Source organism: Microcebus murinus, chromosome 18 (genome assembly GCF_040939455.1).
Source record: "Microcebus murinus isolate Inina chromosome 18, M.murinus_Inina_mat1.0, whole genome shotgun sequence".
Taxonomy (NCBI): domain Eukaryota; kingdom Metazoa; phylum Chordata; class Mammalia; order Primates; family Cheirogaleidae; genus Microcebus; species Microcebus murinus.
In genome coordinates this window covers 30,135,446-30,150,471 of record NC_134121.1, presented here as the reverse complement: position 1 = coordinate 30,150,471, position 15,026 = coordinate 30,135,446, and the positions used below count along the sequence as shown (strand labels likewise).

The 15,026-nt window shown below is 35.2% G+C and overlaps 1 protein-coding gene across 2 annotated transcripts in view; it reads left to right on the top strand.

Annotated features, from left to right (window-relative positions):
• The window catches only part of BRIP1 (BRCA1 interacting DNA helicase 1), a 161,169-nt gene that overhangs the window by 129,182 nt on the left and 16,961 nt on the right, over positions 1–15,026 (top strand). For both annotated transcript variants that reach the window (XM_012773002.3, XM_075994410.1), the window contains one exon: positions 4,434–4,546. In XM_012773002.3, coding sequence (XP_012628456.1) covers positions 4,434–4,546 — 113 coding nt within the window. The remainder of the gene's footprint in view (positions 1–4,433; positions 4,547–15,026) is intronic.

Sequence of the window (15,026 nt, the reverse complement as noted above, 5' to 3'; positions counted from 1 at the left end):
CTTTGTATTGTAGTCTTGCAGAGGATGGTCTTCCCCACTTTAGGATTGTAAAGTAGTTTCTCATATTTTCTTTTAGAACGTTTATAGATTTTCAATATAGCTTGAATCTATTTTTGTAAATAAGATAGGGATTCAACTTTTTTCAAGTGGTTACTTACTTTTTCAAAAGTTTTTCCTGATACCATTTGTTTAATAATTCATCTTTTCCTCACTGATTTGAAATTTCACCTTTATTATATGCCAAACAGGCAAGCGTCTGCTTTCATACTTTATTCTGCATTCCAGTTTTCGGTTTATCAGGTCCTGTATCAGTATCACACTCTTTTATGATATATTTTAGTATCTAACTGGAAAATTATTCTTTATTGTACAGTTTCCCAAAAAATTAGCTTTGGAATTGTTTCATTTAGTGCAGTAAAACTTAAATAGCAGTTCAGTTTGCAGAAAAGAGTTTCTCGTTGAGGATGTTGTAAAGCAGTGATTCTTAATAATTAGTGATTCTCGGTATCTTTCTGAGTATATGGTTAAAGCTATGAACTCTATCCTTAGAAATATGTGTCTGGGCACCACAGAGCCCGTTTTTCAGCCCTGTGGTATGTGAACTTTAGCTTGGACCCCATTCTAGAAGGGATTCTTCAAGCATTTAATAAGATTCCTTCTAAACCAGAGTGTCTCTAATTTATAGCTGAGAAAGATAAGAATGGCACAAAATTATAAGTCACCCTACACAGATTGCTTTAAAATAACCCAATGCTCCCTTCTTCCTAACACACACATGCACAGGAGAAAACATGGGCAAAGATACATAGTAAACAAGACTGACAAAATAGTGACAATATTAATAAAAAATTTTTTTTGTTATTGAAAAATTTGCCTAAATAAAATTCACTAGCAAGGAAATAATACCAGATTTATCCTCCTGCCTAAAAGTAGTAGAAAATTGGATGTTATCATGAAAAACTGTGTTTCATAGACATGAGATAGTAGGCAAAATAGGACTTAGATTCCTAAGAGGAAGGAAATTTCACAATTCCATGAGATTATTGCATGGAGGCAGGCACCAGGCTGCAGTGCAGGGAGAATAAAACAGAGGTTGGTGGTCTCACTGAGTTGAGGATACAGACTTTACGGAGGCTGTGGCAGGTAGAATTTGCAAGGCAGAGTATCAGAGAGGAAAGCTCTAGATACCTGTATAAGAGTCCATTTGATTCTTTGGTTGAGTACTGATTGGTATATACATGTGAGGAACCTACATAAGGCCAGGAAAAGGAATAGGTAGAACAATCTCTTGAGCTCACAAAGGTCTGGGAATAGTTGAGTTCCCACCAGCCAGAGTAGAAAAGACCTCATACTACATGGGGCATTGGATATAGTGGTCAGAAGAGTTTTATCTTTTACTGGGAATAAATTAGTCCTAGACTAAAGGCTGCTCTGGACCTGCCCTAACAAAGCTTATTGGTAAGTCTCAAAACAGTGAACTAAGTTGGGCATGGTGGCTCACACCTGTGATCCCAGCATTTTAGGAGGCTGAAACAAAAAGATCACTTGAGGCCAGGAGTTCAAGACCAGCCTGGACAACATAGACCCAGTTTCAACTATAACAACAAAAAAGAATGAACTGGTTCCAAGTAACCTAATTGCACTCAAGAATGAAATAAAACACTATTTAAATTAATACAACAAAATCCAGTAACAATTTATGTAACATTTACAATGTCTAGTGTCCAATCAAAAATTAGCAGCCATGCAAAGAAGAGAATATAACCTCTAATACAGAGGAAAATCAATCAACAAAAGCAAAACCAGAAATGACAGAGATGCTAGAACTTACCAGGCAAGAATATTAAAAATATAAAAAAACAATAAGACATTTTATGTTCAAACATTATAGAAGAAAACATGAGCATGCTAAGAGAAGCAGGTGTTTTTTAAAAATTAAGATGAAATTTTTCAAAGAGTGACGAAGGTTTTAAAAAAAAAAAAGATGAAATTTCTAGATATGAAAAATATATGAAATAAAAATCTACTAGATGGATTAGATAGAAGGAAAGACCAGTGAACTTGAAGACATTGAAATAAAAATACCCCAAATGAAGTGTAGAGTGAAAAAAATTGGAAAAAATAAATGGAGCGTCGGTAACATGTTGAATAATGCAATTTGGCTTAATAAAGTTAAATTGAAGTCTAAGAAGGAGAAGAGAGTGTGTGGAGGCAGAAAAATATATATTCAAAGAAACAATGACTGTAAATTTTCTAAATTTGATGGAAACTATAGGCCCATAGGCCCAAGCTTAATTGAATACAAACAGCACTTCATAAGCCAAAGTTGCCAAAGAAAAATGAGACATTACTAACACAAATGAGACAGTAGTAGACTTTTCTTCAGATCTATGCAAATGAGACATCTTTAAAGACTGAAAGGAAAAAAGTCAACTTAGAAGTCTTAAGCCAGTGAGAAAATATCTCAAATATGAAGATAAAGTAAAGGCTTTTCAAAAAAACAAGAGCTGAAGGAATTCCTTGCCAGCAAATCTATACTACTAACTAATGTTAAAGGAAGTTCTTTAGGTAGAAGGAAAATGATACCAAAATGGAAATTTAAATCTATACAATGAAATGAAGAGTGCCAGAAATGGTAAATCTGTGGGTAAATACTGTATCTTTTAAAGCATAATTATCTCTTTGGAAAAAGTGGAAACCGGAATAAAGTACATAGGTTAGTTATTAATGTGTTAATGTTAATTTCTTAGTTTGACATATGTACTATAGTAGTGTAAGATGTTAACATTAGGGGAAATTGGATAAAGGACGTAAAGAATCTCTGTACTATGTTTGCAACTTTTCTAAATATCTAAACTTATTCTAAAAAGTTTATTTAAAAAAAAGATTTACTACTTAAAGCATAAAAAAAATCAATGTTTTATGGATTTAGAGCATAAGTAAAACTAAAATGTATGAGAATAATATAGCACAGAGGACAAAGGGAAACGGAAGTATATTGTTGTATAGTTTTTATACCATATGTGAAGTGGTATATTACTTTAAGGTAGACTGTTGTAAGTTAGAGATGTATATTGTAAACCCAAGTGTTTCGTGAAAATCCCAGGACTTTACAGAAAAACCATCCCCAAACAGAGGGAACTGAGCAATCAAAGAATGACTCCACACAAGAACAGCTTGACAAGTTAGATGAGGTTACTTACTAGGACACTTGCTCCTAGGTGGTACAGGAATTTCTTCCACAGGAGCTTTCTTGCATGAAAAATCTGCATCTGCCCACCCTGTGTTGCCTTAAATCTCTTCCCAATGAATAATGCAAAATTTTTACATTGTATCTTTGTTTGTTCATAAACATATCATGCAGGTGTAGTACCACCATCATATGTTGTCATACAACCCATGCTATGGTAATGGTATTACAATTTCCCACTAGGCAGGGATTTTAGTATTACAGTTAACTAAAGGGCATTACAGGACACCCAAAGCAGCTCTAAAGCAGTCAGGGCCAGTTTGGAGCCAGCCATTTCAGGGTAAGAAAGTTCTGAGGCATCCAAGAAAAGTGCGGGGCACTTTTCCTAGGCCCAATAGTTATCTTGGTACCGGTTTAATCTACTTTGTAACAATTTTGCCAAGCACTCTGAGCTAGCACGTGTTATGTGTTGGGGAACCTGCATTTTTCCCTCACCTAGAATAATTACACAGAAAAAGACATATAGATAATAATCCAACAGTGGAAATAAAATGGAAGCAGTAGTGGGGAAAAAAACAATTGATCCAGAAGATAAAAGGAAGATGGAACTAATGGGAAAATAGATATCAAGATGGTAAACTAAGTGATAACAATAACTGCATTAAATGTAAATGGTCTAAACATCCCAATTAAAAAGTAGAGCTTACCAGATCTGAAAAATATTAAAGAATGAACTCATAAGCATTTCAATTCAACATGGATGAATTCCAAAAGCATGCTTAATGAAAAAAGACAGATATAAATGATTACATACTCTATGATAACATTTACATGAAATCCTGTAACCAGTAAAACAAAACAGATCAATGGTTACTAGAGCCAGCAGTGGAGGAAGGAAATTGACTGAAAGGGAATAGGAGGGAATTTTTGGGGGTGATAAAAATGTTCTATATTATGATAGTGCTTCTCTGACTATACATTTCTCAAAACTCATCTACTTGTACAATGAAAAGTGTGTGGAACTTACTATATATGAATTATATCTCCACAAAACTGTTTGACATCACACAGTTAATTATACACATGAGAGAATTTAAGGAATGTAAAGATGAATAAAACTTTTAAATGAAATTGAGAAAAATCAGTGCTGTAAAACAAAATATATTCAGACTGTTAGAAGTTAATATATATAAAATGAGCTTTAATTATCAACTATGTTTTTAATATATTTTTAAATTATCAGGTTGAACTAAAGCGACAATATAATGACCACCATTCAAAATTGAGAGGTCTTTTACCTGGCCGTCAGTGGTATGAAATTCAAGCATATAGGGCCTTAAACCAGGCCCTAGGTAGGTAAGTAGAATGAAATTTAATATAATGTTACCGTAATATTTTCTGTGACCAGGGATATATAGGGAGCTAGTCTTGCTACTTTACTCTTTATAATAAATTTGGTAAAATTTTATTTAACTGGAGCCCTAGGAACTCATATATTTTCATTATGTCACATGCAGTTTGAAAAGAATAAACAAACTTAGACCCAAAACAAAACTCACAATCTGCCAAACTTTAAAGAAATTTTATGATTGGTCAAATAACAAATGGCACACAAAGGTGCTCGGTTAATATTTAGCAGAGGAAGCTCACCACCAAATCAAAAAAAAGTTTCGTGAACATCAAAGCTCAGATGATGATTTTATTGAAAAACAACACTTTTCCTTCCTCCCCCAGTATGTCGGGGAATAAAATTAATATACTAGTTGTGAAGAGGTATTCCATATACAAAGTACACTTTTAATAATTGAAAATGTGTAGAATCCATGTATCTTTTACTATTTTCAAATACAAAATCTCTTGTACTGCCATGTGAGATCTCGTAATTGGATAATTGTTTATTCAGCTTCTATGTAAAGAGGGCATCTAGCAGGAAAAAAATATTTCCATTTTAAGGTCATTTCTAAGGTTTAGATAACAGTATGTTGCAATCTATACTTTCCTGTGTCTTCTACATATGGTGATAATGTTGATGGATAACATTGAAACTGAAGAATATTGATTAAGTAAAGAAAGAAAAGATAGGCCGGGCGCAGTGGCTCACGCCTGTAATCCTAGCACTCTGGCAGGCCGAGGCCGAGGCGGGTGGATTGCTCGAGGTCAGGAGTTCAAAACCAGCCTGAGCAAGAGTGAGACCCCGTCTCTACTATAAATAGAAACAAATTAATTGGCCAACTAATATATATAGAAAAAATTAGCCGGGCATGGTGGCACATGCCTATAGTCCCAGCTACTTGGGAGGCTGAGGCAGCAGGATTGCTTAAGCCCAGGAGTTTGAGGTTGCTGTGAGCTAGGCTGACGCCATGGCACTCACTGGGCCTGGGCAACAAAGCGAGACTCTGTCTCAAAAAAAAGAAAGAAAGAAAAGATAAAGTAGTTACTTTTTTGAGAAGTAGAAATGGGCAATAAAGCATTTAGCAAATCATTCAAGAAGTTTTAAAGCAAGCCATGGTCATGTTACTAAAGAATTACCACCAACTAAATAACATTGAATCATAATACTCCATTTTTGAAGAATTCTTACCCATTAAGATTTGTGTTTTTACTAGTTTTTAAATCATCATTTTATACAGTCATGTGGATATGTTCTGAGAAATGAGTTGTTAGATAATTTTGTTGTTGTGGAAACATAATAGAGTGTACTTAAACCTAGCTGACATGGCTTACTGTATACCTAGGCTGTATAGGTTAGCCTATTGCTCCTAGGCTGTAGACTTGTTCAGCATGTTACTGTACTGAATATTACAGGCAATTATAATACAGTGATAAGTATTTGTGTCTCTAAACATATCCAAACATAGAAAGGGAACAGCAAAAAAGTATAAATACGTGGTATATAAAAAATAGTTCACCTGTATGTGGCATTTACCATAAATGAAGCTTACAGGACAGGAAGTTGCTCTGGGTAAGTGAGTGAGTAGTGAGTCAATGTGAAGGCTTAGGACATTACTGTACACTACTGTAGACTTTATAAACACTGTACACTTAGACTACCCTATGATAACTTTGGTACTATAAAAGAATCAAGAAGTTATAAAAAAGTGTATAAAGTAACACTTAGCTTAAAACACAAGCACATTGTACAGATTTACAAAAAATATTTTCTTTCTTTATATCCATATTCTATAACCTTTTTCCTGTTTAATTTTTTTTTTCTTTTTAAAGTTTTTTGTTAAAATGTAAGACACAAGCACACACATTGCCTACACGGGGTCAGGATCATCAATATCACTGTCTTCCACCTCCACATCTTTTTCCATTGGAAAGTCTTCAAGGGGAATACATAATATGTACAGAGTTGTCTTCTCCTATGGTAACAATGCCTTCTGGAATACCTCCTGAAGGACCTGCCTGAGGCTGTTTTATACTTTTTTTTTTTCTTTACAAGTAGAAGTACACTCTAAAATAGTGATAAGAATTACTGTAGCCGGGTGCTCACGCCTGTAATCCTAGCACTCTGGAAGGCCTAGGCGGGCAGATCGCTCAAGGTCAGGAGTTCGAAACCAGCCTGAGCAAGAGCGAGACCCCTGTCTCTACTAAGAAAAAAAATAGAAAGAAATTAATTGGCCAACTAAAAATATATAGAAAAAATTAGCCCGGCATGGTGGTGTGTGCCTGTAGTCCCAGCTACTTGGGAGGCTGAGGCAGAAGGATTGCTTGAGCCTAGGAGTTTGAGGTTGCTGTGAGCTAAACTGACGCCACGGCACTCTAGCCTGGGCAACAGAGTGAGACTCTGTCTCACAAAAAAAATAAAAAAGAATTACTGTATAAGAAATACATAAACCAGTAACATAGTCATTTATTATTGTTATATAAAAGTATAGCACATATAATTATGTACAATACTTGATAACTGTGGAGACAGCACAGGTTTGTTTACACCAGCATCATCAGAAACACATGAGTAATGTGTTGTGCTACAACATTAGGAAGGCTAAGACATCACTAGGCAGTAGGAATTTTTTAGCTCTGTTTTCTGTTATGGAATCACTGTCTTATATGTGGTCCATCATTGACTGAAATATATAGCATATGACTGTATGATTTCATACTATAGGTCATCAACATTCAATTTATAAACACGAATTAGTTTTTGTACAACTTAAGATACTATATTCTCTATTTGTGAAACTAATTAGCTTAACCATGTAATAATTATTTACCTAGTGAGGCTGTAAGGCATTTGGATAATTCATATAAAAGAAACAGGTTAAGGCCAGGTGTGGTGCCTCATGGCTGTAATCCCAGCATTCTGGGAGGCTGATGCAGGAGGATCACTTGAGGCCAGGAGTATGAGGTTCCAGTGAGCTACGGTGATGCTAGTTCACTGTAGCCCAGGCAATGGAGCGAGACCCTGTCTCGAAAAAGAAAAGGAAAGAAAACAAGAGTAAAATCACAAAAACATGACCATTTGACATACTTGCAGTTCAACTAGAAGTCCTACAGCTAATCATAATCTGATCTAGCCAAATCCAGAATTTAAATTTTTCTCAAGTTACATTACCTTATTTGCACATTAGCAGATCAGATTTACATATATATAACTGATACTATAGGACTACAACTAGATTTAAGTCCCAGAACACATCACTCCCTGCAGGTGTTTTTCTTCAATCTGAGTGATTCAGTTCTGTGGCTAAGCTACTGACATCCTGCTGCCCTTTTCTGCCTAGAAATCCCATTTTACTTGAAAATGAGTTGCACTGCAAGTTGTTACTGAAGGATTTCATCTGCTTACTTTGTTTCTCCCTGCTGATTAACCTGTTTTGTTTGAATTTTAATATTCAGTTAATAGTTTCTTGGGGAGCTTGAATATATATTTGAAATTCTTAACTTTTAGTTATTATACTCAATTTCAGAAATATAAATATTCTTATCTCAGTTTTTTCCCCCATTAATACAAGCAATACCTTGAATTTCAAGAAACCATATGAAATAAGTTATATTCATATCCTACTTTGTCATTTATAAACTTTTTCCACATACATTATCTCATTAGATTCTTCAATTGATCATTTTTAATAGTCCATGTTGGTAGTGCATGTTTCATTTGATTGTTTTATTTTTAGACTGATGGTGAGAGATTAAATTACTTTTCTGAGGTTACTTAGCTACTAACTAGCCTTTTACATTTCGGTCCCACCTACTTCTAAAACTGCAAGACCTGCTTTTTCATTATGCCCTACCTCCATCCGCTAAATTTTTCACTATTAAACATAAACATCTCACTATTAAACATACCATTTTCTTTCATTACTCTCTGCCTTAGCAATAAGTTACCATACCAGTCATTTGGCAAATTTAGCAATCAAAACATAGTTGAAGGTCATGCCCTTCATGAGAACTTTTTAAATTTCTCCAACTAGAGTTATTTAAACCTTAGTAAACATAGCATTTTGTATGTTATCTGCATTATAGCATATATCTCATTGTATTGTAATAGCTTGTTTATATCTTTTTCCTTCCCCGAACATGTGTTCATCAACTGTGTGTCAGTTGGGACATAGATTTTTAACAAATGCTTGTTGAATGAGTGAGGTTCAGTGCTTTTTCCCACTATAACCACATTGCCCAGAGAGCTTTTAGAGCTTCACAACATGCTTTTGTAGAATATCACAAAAATTATGCGTTTGTAGTAATGATATATAATACTGTACATCTAGTATTTTATTAGTTTTTTTTTAAATGGAGAGCCTAGCTATCATTTTACTGATTTTCAATGAAACAATATCAAGTAGCAATTTGTTACAAAGGAACTTATTATCCTTTTGAAAACAAATCAATAAAATGTTTTAAAATTTAAAAAAAAAATCTAGTGAATGTTTTATGTCATTTCATAAAACTCATTGTGTTGATTGACAGAAAATGCGCTTATACTCTGAGGCACTCTTCTTATAAGGGATACATCTAGAAGATCTAAAGTAAGCAGAAACTGGCTGAATTTTATGTTATTTTTTTTAAGCCCACATGGGACTGTTAGAGTATCTGAAGTAATATAAGTCCATGAAATATAATAATAGCCTTTGGAAACATACCAGATGGTTTTGCAACCAGGTTACAACTGTACTTAGTTTCCTAACTAGTCTACTTTACTTAAAATCTTTGGTATAATTCATTTGAGCAAGACAGTATGAAAACAATGGAAAAAGGAAACTTAAATACCTTTCTACCATAGGACACTTTATACACAAATCAGACTGGAACCAAAATAGAGAGGCACCCTGACTTTCCATTGATTTTCAACATTCTTCTATAGTAACAGTACTCATCATCTTCCCATCCTGCCCAATGTTATGGTCTGTTGCCTTGGAACCTATGGATTATTTTAGTATCAAAAAAGATTGCCCAATAAAGTTTAGATTTTTAAAGTCTTTATGGAAAAATTGAACATTTATGTTACTTTTCACTTCCTCAAAATCCTATGATAGTAAAGGAATAAAAATGTCAAACCTACAAAGTTATAAAGAGTAAGAGAGTAGACAATGGCAGACAAGAGTTGTCAACAAATTTTCAATGCTGGAAAAGAACTGAATTACTAAATGACTGAGTAGGTAAGGAAAGATCAAATTTAAATCTACAGCGATGGCCAGGAACAATAGCACATGCCTGTAATGTCAGCACTTTGGGAGGCCAGGCTAGGATGATCACTTGAGGCCACGAGTTTGACGCCAGACTCCTATCTCCACAAAAGATTTTTAAAGAAAAATTAACTGGGTGTGGTGCTACATGCCTGCAGTCCTAGCTACTTGAGAGGCTGAGCCAGGAGGATCTCTTGAGCCCAGGAGTCAGAGGTTGCAGTTAACCATGATCTCCCCATTACATTCCAGCCTGGGCAACAAAGTGAGACCCTGTCTCAAAAAAATTTTAATTTTTAATAAATAGATATTGACTTTCATCACTGTAAATTTAAGAACCTCCAGATTCATGTGTGGAAAAGCCTAGGACATGGGGTACTAAAGTAAGGTTAAAAACAGGAGGATTGGTTGCAAGTTAGTGTAACAAGCAATTAGCACCTTCCCCTACTCAGGTTTACTTATGGAAAGGTTGAACTAACTAGAGAATCTCTGTATTCAACACCAGGCACAGCTTAAGGTTGTGTTAAAGATGGGGGTTAGGCCGGGCATTGTGGCTCACACCTGTAATCCTAGAACTCTGGGAGGCCGAGGCAGGAGGATCACTCAAGGTCAGGAGTTCGAAACCAGCCTCAGCAAGAGCGAGACCCCATCTCTACTAAAAAATAGAAATTAATTAAATAGAAATTAATTCTACTAAAAAATAGAAATTTATTACACTACTCAGTATATAGAAAATATTAGCCAGGCATGGTGGCGCATGCCTGTAGTCTCAGCTACTCAGGAGGCTGAGGCAGAAGGATCGCTTGAGCCCAGGAGTTTGAGGTTGTTGTGAGCTAGGCTGATGCCATGGCACTCTAGCCAGGGCAACAGAGTGAGACTCTGTCTCAAAAAAAAAGATGGGGGTTAATACATACATATTATGTATATGAATTCTATGTACTGAATGTGAGAACTCCATCCCCTCTTTTTCTTCTCAGCTCTAAGTAGGCTAACAGTCAGTCTTACATATTAATTCCTCTAGGGAAACTGACCACTCCAAAAAAAAAAAAAAAGTCTACAAATTGGCCCTATTCCTACCAAATTACTCCCAGCCTGTAAGTCCCACCCATACTTACAGAGCTGCCAATCAGTGTTGTAGTACCTTACTCTAAAGTACAGTCTTCACCAGAATTGCAAACCAATTCCAACAATACAACAAGGCAGAAGAACAAAGAGAAAACAGAAACAGTACAATAAAATAGAGTCAGGATTGGCCAACTTTTTCTATAAAGAACCAGAAAGTTCAGTAGTCCCCACTTATCTGTAGGGTATGTTCCAAGAACCCTAGTGAATGCCTGAACCATGGAATAGTACTGAACCCTATATATATATATATATATACACTATGTTTTTTTGATCTGATAACTGGGATGGCTACTAAGTGACTAATGGGCAGAAAATATGTACAATATGCATATGCTGGACAAAGGCACGATTAACGTCCTGAGTGGGACGGCATGAGATTTTATTACACTACTCAGAACAGCATGCAATTTAAAACTTTTGAATTGTTTATTTCTGGAATTTTCTATTTAATATTTTCAGACTAAGGTCGACCATGGTAACTGAAACCACAGCAAGTGAAATCATAGATAAGGGGGGACTATTGTATATATTTTAGGCTTTGCAAGCCACATATAGTCTCTGGTACATATTCTTTGTTTTTTTTTTTCCTTAACCCCGTTAAGAATATAAATGCCATTCCTACCTTGCAGGCTGTATAAAAATAAGACATGGGCTACATTTGCTCTGTGTGCTGTAGTTTGCCAACTCCTATATAGTAGAAATCTTTTTTTTTAAAGTATCAGTAATATGCATAAAGAGGTAGAATATTGCCTCCATGAAACAAGAAAAAAAAAAGTTCTTAGACATTAACATGATACCAACAATTTTTAAATGCCAAATAGAGCTTGGAAAATAAAACTGAAATTTCCCAGATCAAAATGCATCTCACCGTGTAATTTCCAAGTACCTGGGATAAAGAAAAGGTGTTAAAATCTTCCAGAGATGAAAATGACAAGAGTCATACAGAAGATAGGGAATCACAATTGCAGCAGACTTCTGAAAAGCAATATCGAGGCTAAAAGAGAAAATTATCTTCAAAGTTTATAGGGAAATTTTTGACTTGTAATTCAAAATCCCAATGAACTAGCTAGAGTAACTATATTAATTTCAGATCAAGTAGAATTCAGAGCAAATAAAATTAATAGGGATAAAAGGGACATTACATAATGATAAAAGGGCCAATTCACCAAGTAGACGTAGCAATCCTAAATGTGTATGCACCTAAATACAGGGTTTCAAGAAACATGAAGCAAAAACTGACAAATCTGAAGAGAGAAATAGACATCCATAATTATAGTTGAAGACTTCAAAATTCCTCTCTTAGTAATTCCTCTTCTCTACTGAGAACTGGTAGACAAACTATTAAAGATATAGAAGACTTGAACAACATTATTAACCAACAGCATTGAGCTAACATTACAGAGTGCTCCACTTAACAATAGGAAAGTAAACATTATTTCAAGTGCAGATAGAATAGTTCCAATGTAGAACATTGTCATACTTGATTGACCATTAAAAAGTCATACTGGTTGGTCCAAGTGCAGTGGTGTTTACAACTAATTGATCACAACCAGTTACAGATTCCTTTGTTCCTTCTCCACTCCCACTGCTCCACTTGACCAGCCTTAAAAAAAAAAAAAGTCACACTAAGTGTGATCTCTGATCATAATAAAATTAAACTAGAAATCAATAACAAAAATACTCAAATGCTTGGAAATTAGTTAGGATACTTCTAATTAATACATAGATAGGAACTGTCAAGTAAAGTTAGAAAATATTTTGAAGTGATCCAAAATGAAAATATATCAAAACTTTCGGGCTGCAGCAAAAGCAATGCTCAGAAGGAAATTGATACCATCAAATGCTTATTTTAGAAAAAAAGATCTCAATGATCTGAGTTTCTACCTTAAGCAGCTAGAAAAAAAGAGCAAAATAAATGTAAAGCAAACAAGGAAATGATAAAAAAAAAGTATAAATCAATGAAATTGAAAACAAAACAATAGAAAATCAACTAAACTAAAATCAGGCTCTTTGAAAAGATCAAAAAGTCAATAAACCTCTAGCAAAATTGACAAAAAAAAAGAGAAGCCACAATTATTAGTATCAGGAAGAAGTGATGTTACTGCAGATTCCACAGACCTTAAAAGGATAGTATGAAAATACTGTGAATAAAACTATACATATACATTTGATAACTCAGATGACATAGATAATTCCTCAAAACCTGCTAAATACCAAAACTCACCCAAAGATGAAATAGGTGAGTAGTCCTCTATGAAAGAAATCAAATTATAGTTAAAAGCCTTCTGAAAAAGTTCTCCACACAGATGGGTTCATTAGCAAATATTAACAAACATTTAAAGAAGAAATATTAATAACACCAATTCTACACGATCACTTCCAGAATACAGAAGATGGAACCCTTCCCAATTTATTTTATGTGGCCAGCTGTTAAAACCAGGTGAAGACTATGCAAAAACAAAAGAAAATGAGAAGAAAACTACAGGTCAATATCCCTCTTGAACATTGCTGAAGATGTTCTTCAAGTATTAGCAAATTGGATGAGATCTTCAACACTGACAAAGACTTCTGAAAATTCTAAAAGCAATGAGAAAATATTCAAAAGCAGTTACATCAACTTTATCAAAACTCTAAATATTAACCAAAGGTTACAGCATTTCCAGAAAGCATTTATTTATGAAAAATGACTGAATCTCATTACAAACAGTGAGCTTTGTGGAATTTGAACTTGCCCTATTCCCATCCTCCTCTCTCCAAGTTCACAGTAGCCTTATAAACCAACGGCCTGACATGGTCAAAGCCAGCAACCTGACAGCCATGAAGGGGAAAAATGGGGCTGGAGTGTATTCCCAGAGAATTGCCATTATATTACCTGTCCCCTGGAAGACCCCCGCTGACAAGGCTATCTTTATTTGACCTGACTCAGAACTCACCCAGGCAATTGTTTAACTTTTTATAGCTGCCTGAGACAACGAATGACATTATGGGCAATTAAGAGGCTAGCTAAGAAAAAATAATTAAATAGAAAAGCTGAGAAATTAGATGTCCATAGGGGGCTTTCAAAGTTCTCACATATTCCTGGGATTTTAGAGGGACATGCATATGTGTAAAAGACTATGCTCACGACCAGGGATGTGCACATGCTAAGGAAAGACCTAAAGCGGCCCTAAGCTATCACCTTGATGCTCTGCTGAAACAAAGTGAAGACTGAAGCAGAGTTGTTACCCACCTTGCTGAGGGTTGAAAGTGTGTCCCAACACACATGCAGAGCCTCCTGGCAAAGAATGGGAGATATATTGGTCCTAGACATTTAAAGAAATCTCTGTCTTATTACTAGCTGGCTACTAAGCTAACCAAGTAGTCTTCAATGGCTACACATGACAGAATACAGACTTTACAGAATTATTTCAGAAAAGTCACCACAACAAAAAACTGAGGACAGAATAACCTGATTTATAGACTTGCCACATGATATTATTTAAAGTGTACTGTTGTGGGCCAGGCTTGCTGGTTCACACCTATAAATCCCAGCACTGTGGGAGGCCAAGGCAGGAGGATTGCTTGAGGCCAGGAGTTCAGGACTAGCCTGCGCAACATAGCAAGACCCTGTCTTCATAAATAACTTTAAAAGAAATTGGGTGGGTGTGATGGTACATACCTGTAGTCTCATCTACTCAGGAGACTGAGGCAGGAGGATCAGTAGATACTGTGCCTGAGGGAAGCCCAGACATTTTACTTAGCAGATAAAGCTAGTTTAAATATGTTCAAGAGCTAAGGAAACTAAGTCAAAAGAACTACAGGAAATTATGGGAATGGTGTCTCAGTTCGCCAGTTAGAGAATATCAATGAAGATATATTCTTTATATGAAATCAACAGAAAGTAGAACTCTTGAACAAAACAAAACCAACAACTCCAAACAAACCTAGCATACATCTATAGCACACTTCATTAACAACAAAATATACATTCTTCTCCAGTTAACATGGCACATTCTTCAGGATAGACCATATGTTAGGCCGTAAAATAAGTTTTCATAAATTTTATAAGGTTGAAATCATTAAAAGTATCTTTTTAACCA